Here is a 12,727-nt window from a genome sequence, read left to right on the forward strand (position 1 = left end):
GCTAGCTTTTTTTTCTGAATCACTACCTGTCCTTGTTGCATATCATCAGGAGGGTTGGTGCCAGGTCTTAAGGAAAATAGTTTTCCGAACTCTGGCAGCACCAAATTTCTGGGCATCTCTCCCTAGAGAATTCTTCCCCTTCTCTTACAACCTTGACTGGGGCCTTGATTTTTTAAAAAAATTACTATGCATTTCCCCTTGCTATCTCTGCAGAAGCTTAATCTTCAGATGTCTCCCTGATGTTATCCATTACGTGTGAGACAAATAAATAAAACATGTACTTCACTCTGTACATAGCCAGAGACCAGGGAAAGGCAAGACCTGACTTCTCCTTTCTTAGCCAGATCCCATAATATGAAGGTCAGCATCAGTTTAGTGTTGTTACCCCTGTGTCAAGCTGCGAATCCTCCATCAAAAGCAGGGCAGGACTTGCATCATCTCTCTTCAAGGTCTGAAACGAGGACATGAAATGCCACTTGAATTAGAACCCATTAGAACCCAGTGTTTCTCATTCTCCCCACTGGTGTGGAATTTGCATGAACCTGCCCACTACCTCTCCCGTCACCTTTTCCTATTCTTTTCTATGGCACACAGCAAACAAAGGAATTGATCAGCAACTGAACATACTAGAGAGGTTTGGGGAGAATTCACCATGATTTATAGGTGTATAGTCCTGCGATGTATAGTTGACCTGCAATCTAAGAGCACTCTGAACTCCACTAATGATGGCCCTGGAACCAACTTGGCACACAGAACTCCCATGACCAACAAAACATACTGTAAGTCTTTGGCGGGATTTATAGGAGTTGTAGTTCACCTACATCCAGAGTGCACTATGAACCCAAACAATGATGGATCTGGACTAAACTTGGTGTGCATACCCAATATGCACAAATGTGAATACTGGTGGGTTTTGAGTTGGCCTGAAAATTTTGGAGTTGTTGGTACTGGGAATTATAGTTCACCTGCAAACCATGAGCACTCTGAACTTCATCGAAGATGGAATTGGACCAAACTTGGCACACAGAGCGTCCATGACCAGCAAAAAATGCTGGAGGTTTTTGGAGAAAATTCACCTTGATTTGAGGGAGTTGTACTTCACCTACATCCAGAAAGCACTGTGAGCCCAAACACCGATGGATCTCGACCAAATTTGGCACATATACCTGATGTGCCAAAATTTGATTACTGGAGGGGTTTGGGGGGAACCGACCTTCTTTTCTGGGTGTTGTAGTTCACCAGAGGAACTATGACTTCCAACAATGATAGAACTGGACCAAAATTGGCACAGTACCCCCATTACTAACTCAACCTACTGGAGGAGTTTCAGGGGACTGACTCACCATAGTGGGAGTTGTAGTTTACCCTACAGCCAGAGCACACATTGAACCCAACTGATGATGCATCTACAGCAAAATTGCCCAACATAACAAACTTTGAGTACTCATGGGGTTTTTCGGGGTTAACCTGCCATGATGTGAGTTGTACAATTTAAAAAATGACTTTTTCAAATAACCAGGGCAACACTGGGTACCCAAGCTAGTATATAATAAAAGAACTAGACAGCCCTTTGTCCATTTTAGAGCACTTCTTTTAAAACAAAGAAAAATTGAGTCAATTTAAAGGGTGAAAGGGGAAAGATTGATACAAGGAACAACTTATTGTCATCAGAAAAAGCTATTCAAATGGTACAAATTAAAAATAAAAATCAAGGCCAATTAATGGCCTTGGTAGCGATTGGTACAGATAAGCATATTACAGGAAAATATAATAAAAAAGGAATAGAATTGGCAGTGCTGTATTTTTATAAAGCTATGTAAGTAATGGAAGGGTTGGGGGGTATAAATGATGGGATAAGACAATTGTATAATTTTTAAATATTTTGGAATTTTAAAATATTTAATTTAATTTAATTTAAAAAATACTACTTTAATTTTCAGTCCAGCGGGCATTGTAATGTCTATGGTCTCAAAGAATACAACACAAGCATCTTTACTAGCAGGTTGCGTGAAAACTAGACACATAGATGGAGTCGAACTAGTTTAAGCTCTGAATCAGACTAAAGCGTACATTGAAACCTACCCTGCTTTGCGCATAATCCAACATTTCCTGAGCAATCTCATAGGTCGACCACGGGGTATGGATGCAACTCTCCACCACAAAGCGGCTATCCTATTCAGAGGAAAGGTAAAATGGGGGGGGGGGAGGAGTTTAATCTTCAAAATAAGTTGGTCAAACTCATAAGCCAAGCAAATCCATAATAGATGCCTACCTTTATCTTATTGAGGGTTTCTTTAGCTTGAGCCAAAAGCGTCAAATAGGTCAATGGTTTGACATCCCCAGCAGATTCAATAGCCAAGCCCTCCACAACGGAGCTCCATTTCACTTTGTAGACAAGCTGTTTGGTTTTTTTTAAAGACACAATACCCATAAGAAAGTAATTATTTCTCATCTAAAACAGAAATTTTACTCTAGAATAGAGTAGGAGGTATTTGTTATCTTCAGAATGCACTCTGCAACATTTGTGTTTTTATCCCTGAAATATAGTTTAGAAAACCAAACTGTACGATAGAGAGTACCTACCACTATAGGGCATTGGTGTATTTGTACATTCAGTAAACTCAACATTCTTTCAGATTCTGTATGTCCCCGAAAACAAAACCAGATTTTTTTTAAAAATAATTTTTATTGACAGTTTTGTTCAAGTGTACATCGAGAGAGTGGTAATCATCGACATATCAAATATCAACTATTTATCTTAAAATAAAAAGGAAGAGAGAGATGGAAGAGGATAGGGGGAAAGAAAAAAGAAAGAAAAAAAACCGAGGGGGGTGGGGCAGGGTGTGTAAGAGATTGAAAAGTGTGACGGGGAGTGTTAATTCACTTAATTACTGATTAGTCCCGAATAGCATTGTTAGTATTATCTTCAATTGGGGTTATCTTCTTGACTTCTTTTTTATGTGTCGATTATTATCGATTATAGTCGATTATTGGTTATCTTTGAGGTATCTCTCCACTGGAGTCCAGTCAGTCTTGCTTACACCCGTCCTCTGTTTGGTTGCCATGCATTGTGTTAATGCATCCATATTCATTATATCCATTAGTTTTAATTTCCACTCTTCTTTCGTGGGTGGTTCTTTATTTTCAAACTTTCTTGCAATCACCAGTCTTGCCGCTGTTGCCATGTGGAACAGAAGTTTGTCTTTGTTCCTTTCAATATCAAAATCAAGTATTCCCAGTAAATAGTATTCCGCTTTCATCTCGTACTTTAAGTACAGTATTTTATTCACAAGCCTATGAATCTCTCTCCAGAATTTCTGGACTTTCTCACAAGTCCACCAAAGGTGGAAGAAAGTACCTTTCCTCCTTTCACACTTCCAACATGTTTCAGAAACATTTTTGTAACATTTAGCTAATTTACTGGGCGTCATGTACCACTGGTACATCATTTTAGTCCAATTATCTCGTAGGTCGTAAGAATTGATACATTTTAGTTTGGTCTTCCAGATTTTTTCCCATCCGTAGTACCGATTGTGCGTCCTAGGTTTGCCGTCCATTTTGAGATACAGCTCTTTGTTTCATTTTTTCCCGTCTGCCAGTCTAGTAAAATCCTGTATAATTTGGTGATTCCTTTTTTCTCAGATGTCATTATCTTCTCCCATTGCTTTTCTCCTGATTCAAAACCAACTCTTTTGTCTTTGTTGAAAGCCTCATTCATCTGTCTATATTGAAACCACGTAATTTCTCCATACGATGTCCTAATTTCTTCCAGGGTCTTAATTCTGTAACCCTCTCTTTCTTTTTTCAAGATATCTTTGTATCTAGGCCAATTTTCCCATCCCAGTTCTCTCCTTTGTGTAGCCTCTAAGGGGGAGACCCATAGAGGCACTTTTTGATGGAATTTTGATATGTATTTTTCCCAGATTCTAATCAGTGAAGACCGGACAAAATGATTGCCAAAATTCTTTTCTATTTTTCTTTTCGCGTACCATATATACGCGTGCCAGCCACTTCGTAAGTCATGTCCTTCCAACGCGAGATCTTTTATTCTGCTGATGTTTGCCCAATCCTTTATCCAGATTAATCCGCATGCGTCGTGGTATGTTTGAAAATCGGGTAGTCCTAGGCCGCCTCTTTCCTTAAGGTCAATCAAATTCGTATATTTTATTCGGGGTTTCTTCCTGCCCATATAAATTTTGTGATTTCTTTGTTCCAGTTTTTGAATGTCTGTCTGTTCCTAATTATTGGAATTGCTTGAAATAAGAAGAGAAGCTTTGGCAGGACCATCATTTTAATGGCTGATATCCTGCCTAATAATGATAGATTTAAAAAATTCCATTTGGTCATTTCCTTGCTGATCTCCTTCCATTTAGTTTCGTAATTATTTTTAAGAAGATGAGAGTTTTTTGCTGTTAGGGTTATGCCTAGGTATTTGATTTTCTCCACTACTTGTATCCCATTCTTTTCCTCTAGTAATTTTTGCCTTTCTTTTGATATGTTTTTAGCCAGTATTTTTGTTTTGTTCTTGTTTAAGTTGAAACCTGCTACAAAGCCAAAGTCTTCGATTTTGCTGATCCACTTTTCCAGGTTGTCTATCGGATCTTCGACCATACAGATCACATCATCTGCATAGGCCCTGAATTTGTATGAATGTTTTCTAATCTTTGTTCCTTTGAGTGTAACATCTTTCCTTATATTATTTAGTAGTGTTTTTAATGACATTATAAATAAGAGTGGGGACAACGGGCAGCCTTGCCGTGTTCCCTTCTGTATATTTATGCTCTCCGTTGTTTGTCCGTTGATACATATTCCCGCTTCCTGTGTATTGTAAATTGCTTTTATCGAGTTTATGAAGTAGTACCCCATGTCCATTTCCTGCATTAAGGCTAAGAAATATTCCCAGTTTATTTTATCAAATGCCTTTTCGGCATCCAGCAACAACAAGGCACATTCTTTATCACAGTTCTTCTCGTAATATTCTATAATATTCACAATTATTCTTACGTCGTCCTTGATATGACGCTGTGGGAGGAATCCTGCTTGCTCTTCTTTAATCCATATTTTTAAGAACCCCTTTAATCTTTCAGCTAGAATACTTGCATATATTTTGTAATCAATATTTAATAAAGAAATAGGTCGATAATTCTTAACGTCCATTTTATCTGTGCCTTCTTTATGAATCATCGTTATTCTTCCAAGTGTTTGGTATTCTTTGCATTTCCCGTGCTTGTTTCATCAGCATTTTCAGTTTTGGTATTAATTCCTGTTCGTAGACTTTGTAGAAAGTGGCTGTGAATCCGTCAGGTCTTGGTGTTTTGCTTGCATCTAGTTTAAGAATGGCATTATGAATCCCTTGTTCCGTTATTTCTTTGTTTAAACTTGCTCTTTGTTCCTCTGAGATCTTTTCCAGTTTCTGTTGTCCCAGGAATTGCATACTTTTTCTGTCTGAATTTGTTCTTTTGCATAAAGTGCCTTATAGTATATGTTAAACTGATTGATTATATCTTTTTTCTTTAGTATATTCTGTGTTATCTGTGATTATTTTAGTGATAAATTGATTCTGTCTCATTTTCCCTATTCTTCTCACTAACCATGTTCCCACCTTGTTTGCATTATGGAAATGTGTCTGTTTTGCATATTTTAACTTTCTTGCCATTTGTTCAGTTTCTAATTTTATCCTTTGTCTGTGCAATGTCTCTACCTCTTGTATTAAGTTGGTATTTTTTGGCTCATGCTTCAATTTCCTTTCTATTTCATCTAATTTAGTCATTATTATTTGTTTCTGTTCCCTTTTCTTCTTATTTCTTATCGCAGATTGCTGGATACAAATTCCTCAAAGTACTGCTTTCCCAGCATCCCAAATTGTTTGGATGTCCACGTCTTCTGTTTCATTATATTCAAAGTAGTTCTGTAATTGTGTTTTGATCGTTTGTTGTATTGTTGGATCTCTTAATAAATTATCATTAAGACGCCATGTCTTCTTTTTTGGTTGTAAATGACCTCGATGGGGCTATGATCAGAGTCATGAATATCTAAATCTTGTCAATTTTAGATGAGAGAGAGTGCGTCGCCCAGACCATATCTATTCTGGACCAGCTCCTGTGTCTTGATGAGAAGTGTGTGTAGTCTCTTTCGCGGGCATGATGGGTTCTCCAAATATCTTGTAGATTCAGCTCTTCAAGGAGGTTCGTTAAGGTTTTGGGCAGCAGGTTTCTGTGTGTTATTTTTCCCCTTTGTTTCTGCTTTCCTGTCCCATTGACTATTGATTATACCGTTAAAGTCACCCATTACTATTAAGTGGTCGTATTCTTCTTGTTGGATCATTCTTTTCAATTTTTGTGTGAATTTTGATTTCGGTCCATTGCGCGCATAAATGTTGCAGACCAAGGTCTTCTGATTGTCTATTGTTAATGTCACCCCTACTATTCTCCCTTCTTCATCTCTGAATGCTAACTGTGGTTCTAGTTGGGGGTTTACATATAGCACTACTCTCTTCTTTTCCACTGCCGATGAATAAAATTCTCTACCTAATTTTTTTTTAGTTAGATGTGCAGAATGTCTCTGGGCTATATGGGTTTCTTGAAATGCTACCAAGTCATATTTACTTTGTCCAATTCTATTTAGTATCCTTCTTCATTTTTTCTGGTGAATTCAATCCGTTTACATTTTGAGAGTAGCATTTAATTGTTCTTTCCATGTTCTTCCTTTTTCTCTGTAATTATGTCGAGTTTTGATACTGATGTGCCAGGGGTCTCTTCAGTTTTTTCCAGTGATTCTGTTCTAAATCTTTTGACTTGCATCTTTTTTCCTGGTATGTATTGGAAGTCCTGTTCTTCTTTATCTCTTGTTATTGTTTTCACGAAATCATTTGCTTTCTCTTCGGATGTGATCCATATCTTCTCGTTGTTGTACGTGGCCATTAATCCTCCTTTTGCCCATCGGAATTTAATCTGTTGTTTCTTGAGTTCGTCTGCTAATGTCTTGTATTTCCTTCTTTTTTGTATTGTCGATTGTGGATACTCCTTTAAGATGATTTTTTTTTTTTGTAGTAGGGTGGGTTTTTGTAGCTTCTCTTGAGAATTTCATCTCGAACGTGTTTTCTACTGAATTGTACAATAACATCCCTGTCTACTTTATGCTTTTGGGCATAATTTGTCGAGATTCTGTATGCTTGATCAATATTTGTTTCAGCGTCATCTTATGGGATTTCTAGTATTTCTGATACCATTAGTTTAATTATCTGCCTCAGGTTTTCTTGTGGTTCTTCCTGTATGTTACGAAATCTTAAATAATATTATAGTTCTTTCTGTTCTTGTTGATCTAGTCTTGCTTCAATTTTAGCTTCCTTCAGTTCCATGTCCTCTAGCTTCTCATTTATTTTTTCCTGCACCTTTTCGAATTTTGATATATCCATCTGATTCTTCTTCATTTCTTGTTTCATAGAGTATCTCTTTTTTCATTTCTCCTAGTTCGTTTGTGATCTCTTTCTTCATCTTTATCATTTCCTCGGTTAAGTCATTCCTTATGCTCATCCTTTGGTCCTCCGCTATTTTTTGGTAAGCATCCTGTTTTTCTTGATACGCTTCTTGGTTTTCTAGCATTTTTTGTACATCTTTCAAGATTTCCTATGCAGTTGGGTTTTCTGACAGTGAACCCCTCCTTTGTTCTGTATTATTTTTAGATTTTTTTTGTCCAGTTCTTAAAGATTTTTCCTATGTTGACTTTTATAGCCGTTGTGGTGTCTGTTCTACTTCTCTTCTTTCTGCTCTTCTTCTCTGGCCTCTTCTGTCTTCTAATTTCCTCCTTGAGTTGACTCCCCAATACACCGTTTCCTTCTGAATTGTCTAGATTGTCTTTATGGTAGTTGTCTGGGCTTATAATAGTTCCAAATAGTTAGTGCAATTATTCTATATTGCTTACACTTTCGTATTCTTATTTCTAGTTAATCAGTTATTAAAATTCAGTCTTTCATTTAATCTGGATCAGTTTACATTTAATCTAGGAATACTTAATCTTGATAAATTGATAGAAGTTGATCTTAATGAATTGGTAAAAATTAAGTTTTTACATTCATTACACTGAATACATTGATTACATTAATTACCTTCTCGATGTCTCCGTGTATATTCTTTCTTCTATTTTATATCTTCTGTGTTCCTTAGTCCTCTTGTAATTTTGCCAATTGTTCCTTATGAGAGTCCTTCTTGCTTCTAACTTCTTATTTCTTGCCTCCTTCTTAAGTTTCCTTTCAATTATTTTCCGATTATTATTGGTTTGAGTCTCTATTTTTATTGCTTATTTCCTTATTTTTGTTATTGTCTTTATTTCTTTTTTGGCTGCGTCCCTTGCTTCCTTCCTCTCTAGGATTTCTTTACTCCCTCTTGTTGCTCTTCTTTCCACTTCCGCCTTCTCCCCTGCTCCAGAATGCTTTGCAAGACTATCTTCTCTACCGGTTGGTTAGCTTGCATTGTTTCCGGGTGGGAGGGCGCCTCATGGACTGTAGCCAGTGGAACATCCTCCCTGTAGACATCAGACAGGCGCCCTCCCTTATGACATTCCGCAAGAGACTAAAGACGTGGTTGTTTGAGAAGGCGTTTGACTAAGTGCTACAACAATTGGCAATGATGATTGGAACAGAATATGGATAACGAGACTGGATTGTGATTCTACGATGAGACGTTGCGGATGATTTAGTGTAATTGTATTATTGATAGTCATGTTGTTATTGTTGTTTGTGATATTGCCTTTATTGTAAATTGTTTTATATGTTGTACACCGCCGTGAGTCGCCCTAGGGCTGAGAACGGCGGTCTACAAATGCAGTAAATAAATAAATAAATAATAAATAAGTTCTGCCTGGCTAGTGATTTGCCTAGGGAGTCCCTAGCGTTTTCAAGGCCAATATGGCAAGAGACGGTCTTATCTTATCTCTCAGGTTCGTTTCTTTTTATATCCAATTTCCTTTCTTTCTTTTTGTTATTATTTCTTGATGTTTTCTATCGTATAAAAATTCCTTGTCTTGTCTTTCTTCCTTGGTTTTATTCTATTCTATTTTAATTTAATTTGCTTTCGCTCACGTTTTGGCTTATTTTTTTTTTGCCTTTGGCGCTTGTTTTCCAAGGCACTTCACTTTTCCCTTTCTTCCTTTATTTTTTTATCCTTTTATTCTTTCCCGATGACTGTTTTTCCTCCGGTCCAATCCGGTTCCCTCTGTTCTATTGTGCTCTGTATTACTCTTTGCTTTGTGTTTGCTTAGTGTTCCCGTCCTCCCGTCCTCCTTTCCTCTTCATAGAATCATAGAATCATAGAATCAAAGAGTTGGAAGAGACCTCATGGGCCATCCAGTCCAACCCCCTGCCAAGAAGCAGGAATATTGCATTCAAATCACCCCTGACAAATGGCCATCCAGCCTCTGCTTAAAAGCTTCCAAAGAAGGAGCCTCCACCACACTCCGGGGCAGAGAGTTCCACTGCTGAACGGCTCTCACAGTCAGGAAGTTCTTCCTCATGTTCAGATGGAATCTCCTCTCTTGTAGTTTGAAGCCATTGTTCCGCGTCCTAGTCTCCAAGGAAGCAGAAAACAAGCTTGCTCCCTCCTCTCTGTGGCTTCCTCTCACATATTTATACATGGCTATCATATCTCCTCTCAGCCTTCTCTTCTTCAGGCTAAACATGCCCAGTTCCCTAAGCCGCTCCTCATAGGGCTTGTTCTCCAGACCCTTGATCATTTTAGTCGCCCTCCTCCGGACACATTCCAGCTTGTCAATATCTCTCTTGAATTGTGGTGCCCAGAATTGGACACAATATTCCAGTTGTGGTCTAACCAAAGCAGAATAGAGGGGTAGCATTACTTCCCTAGATCTAGACACTATGCTCCTATTGATGCAGGCCAAAATCCCATTGGCTTTTTTTGCCGCCACATCACATTGTTGGCTCATGTTTAACTTGCTGTCCACGAGGATTCCAAGATCTTTTTCACACGTACTGCTCTTGAGCCAGGCGTCCCCCATTCTGTATCTTTGCATTTCATTTTTTCTGCCAAAGTGGAGTATCTTGCATTTGTTACTGTTGAACTTCATTTTGTTAGTTTTGGCCCATCTCTCTAATCTGTCAAGATCGTTTTGAATTCTGCTCCTGTCCTCTGGACTATTGGCTATCCCTCCCAATTTGGTGTCATCTGCAAACTTGATGATCATGCCTTCTAGCCCTTCATCTAAGTCGTTAATAAAGATGTTGAACAGGACCGGGCCCAGGATGGAACCCTGCGGCACTCCACTTGTCACTTCTTTCCAAGATGAAGAGGAAGCATTGGTGAGCACTCTCTGTGTTCGTCCACTTAACCAATTACAGATCCTTCTATTGAGTTATTTCTCCTCTTTCTCTTCTTTATCTCAAATATTCTAGTATTCTTATTTATTCTTACTTCTTCCCCTCTGTCGTTCGCTATGGGGCGTTTTGGGGGTGGTTTGTCTACTCACCCGTAAGTTCACTCACTCCACCGCTCTTTAAAAGTGGCATTCGGTCGGCTGTTGTTCCAATCCCCAGGTCCCTGGAGTGGATACCTCTATCTCGATCTGCTGCTCCTGTGCCTCCCCTAGTCTGGGTCTTCTGGCTGATCCCCTTGAGGGGGACCCGCACTTGAGACCGTCGGGAAGGGTGGCTTTGCGTTTCTTGGGCCTTCAATCCGGCCCGAGGTTGAGAAACGCTGCCTTAGTGGATTATCTACGTAGGGAACTGGATGGGAGAGTTTGTCGCTGTTCGTTCTCTTGGACCGCTCAGTGGCCTTCGATACCAAAGACCACAGTATCCTTCTGAGACCTCATGGAAATGGGGCTCAGAGGCACTATTTTGCAGTGGATCCAGTCCTTCCTGGAGGGTCGCTCTCAGGAGGTGTTGTTGGGGGACACCTGCTTGGCCCCACAGCCTGTGTTCTGTGGGGTCCCACAGGGTTCAGTACTCTCCCTCATTTTAATTAACAGCTAAATGAAGCTGCTGGGGGAGATCATCCGGAGTTTTGGAGTTTGATGCCATCTTTATGTAGATGACATTCAACTCTATCATTCCTTTCCATCTGTTGTTAAGGAGGATGTTCAGATCCTGAACTGGTGCTTGGAAACTATGACGGTCTGGATGAGGGTGAACAAATTGAAATTGAATCCAGACAAAACAGAGGTACTCTTGGACAGTCACAAGATCGAACAGGATATAGGGTTACAGCCAGTGTTGGATGGGGCCACATTCCCCCTGAAAGACACATATTTGAAGCTTAGGAGTTCTGGACTCATCATTGAGCCTGGAACCCCAGGTCTCGGCAGTGGCCAGGGGAGCTTTTGCACAATTAAAACTTGTGCATTAGTTGCATCCATTGTTTGGGAATCCAGACTTGGCCATGGTGGTCCAGGCTCTTGTTACAGCTCAAATAGACCACTGCAACACAGTCTACATGGGGTTACTTTTGAAGACTGTTCAAAAGCTTCAAGTGATCCAATGGGTGGCAGCCAGGTTCCTCACCGAAGCGGGGTACAGGGAGCACACAACTTCCCTGTTATGTCAGCTCCACTGGCTGCCAGTCTGCTATCAAGCACAATTCAAAATGCTGGGTTTAGCCTATAAAGCCCTAAACGGTTCCGGCCCAGCTTACCTGCCAGAACGTATCTCCCCCTATGAACCACCTCAAAAGTTAAAATCTTCTGGGGAGGCCCTGTTCTCGGTCCCACCTTCTTTGCAGGTGCATTTGGCGGGGATGAAACAGGGCCTTCTCAGTGGTGGCACCTCGGCAATGGAACTCCTTCCCCAGCAAAATCAGATCAGCTGCCTCCCTCCTGACCCTTAGAAAGAAATTAAAAATCTGGCCATGGGATCAAGCTCTTGGAGATTAATCAGTGCAATAGGCAGATATGTAATAAGTGCAACACGACTGGAATGACTCTTGGACTATGATTTTGATTATGTGTGGTTTTAATACTTGATTTGAATATACTGATGTTGATTTTTAAATTATTATGGATTTTAAGGTATGTGTTTATTGTATTTGTATATTTGCTTGAATAGCATTTAATTGTTGCTAATTTGGAAGCCACTCTGAGTCCCCTTCGGGATGAAATAGAGTGAGGTATAAATGTAGTAAATAAATAAATAAATAGTACTTGGGGCTCCTTTTTGGGGTAGGGCTTATATTACAAGCATCCTGAAGAAAAATCAGACTAGTGCTTATTTTCTAGTTAGGTCTTATGTTCAGAGAAATAGGGTTATTATTCATGAGTACTAGTATATACAGTCTGTTTCCATTTGCGCCTTCCTGCTACTATGTCAACTGATCTAATAAAGAATGGTTTATTTATAATAAATAAAATGTATTGTTGTTGTTGTTGTTACCCATCCTCTCCTGTCATCTGAAAGGAGATGCCTACTTTTTCCTTACCCCAAAAGCCAGGATCTGTAATATAATAAACCTTGGTTTACCATCCTGGCATGTAAAGGTAACAACCATCCGGGACGGTGTTTGAGAAATGAGAAACAAGTCGCTTCTGATTTATCTAGCAGTTGCAACAGCAGGGAGAGCAAAGTAGGGATAAAAGGGCTGCATTCCTATCCTGCAGCTCATTCAGGACATAAAAAGGACTCTCTAGAACAGGGGTTCTCAAACTTTTTAAACAGAGGGCCAGGTCACAGTCTCTCAAACTGTTGGAGGGCCGGACTATAATTTGAAAAAACACAAATAAATTCCTA

General features: G+C 39.4%; 1 protein-coding gene across 3 annotated transcripts in view; it reads right to left on the bottom strand.

Moving 5' to 3' along the window:
* The window catches only part of KNTC1 (kinetochore associated 1), a 165,157-nt gene that overhangs the window by 103,003 nt on the left and 49,427 nt on the right, over positions 1-12,727 (bottom strand). For all 3 annotated transcript variants that reach the window (XM_067473103.1, XM_060786016.2, XM_067473104.1), the window contains 3 exons: positions 2,273-2,398; positions 2,083-2,172; positions 386-451 (listed from right to left, as the gene is read on the bottom strand). In XM_067473103.1, coding sequence (XP_067329204.1) covers positions 386-451; positions 2,083-2,172; positions 2,273-2,398 — 282 coding nt within the window. The remainder of the gene's footprint in view (positions 1-385; positions 452-2,082; positions 2,173-2,272; positions 2,399-12,727) is intronic.

This window comes from Anolis sagrei, chromosome X, assembly GCF_037176765.1.
Source record: "Anolis sagrei isolate rAnoSag1 chromosome X, rAnoSag1.mat, whole genome shotgun sequence".
NCBI lineage: Eukaryota > Metazoa > Chordata > Lepidosauria > Squamata > Dactyloidae > Anolis > Anolis sagrei.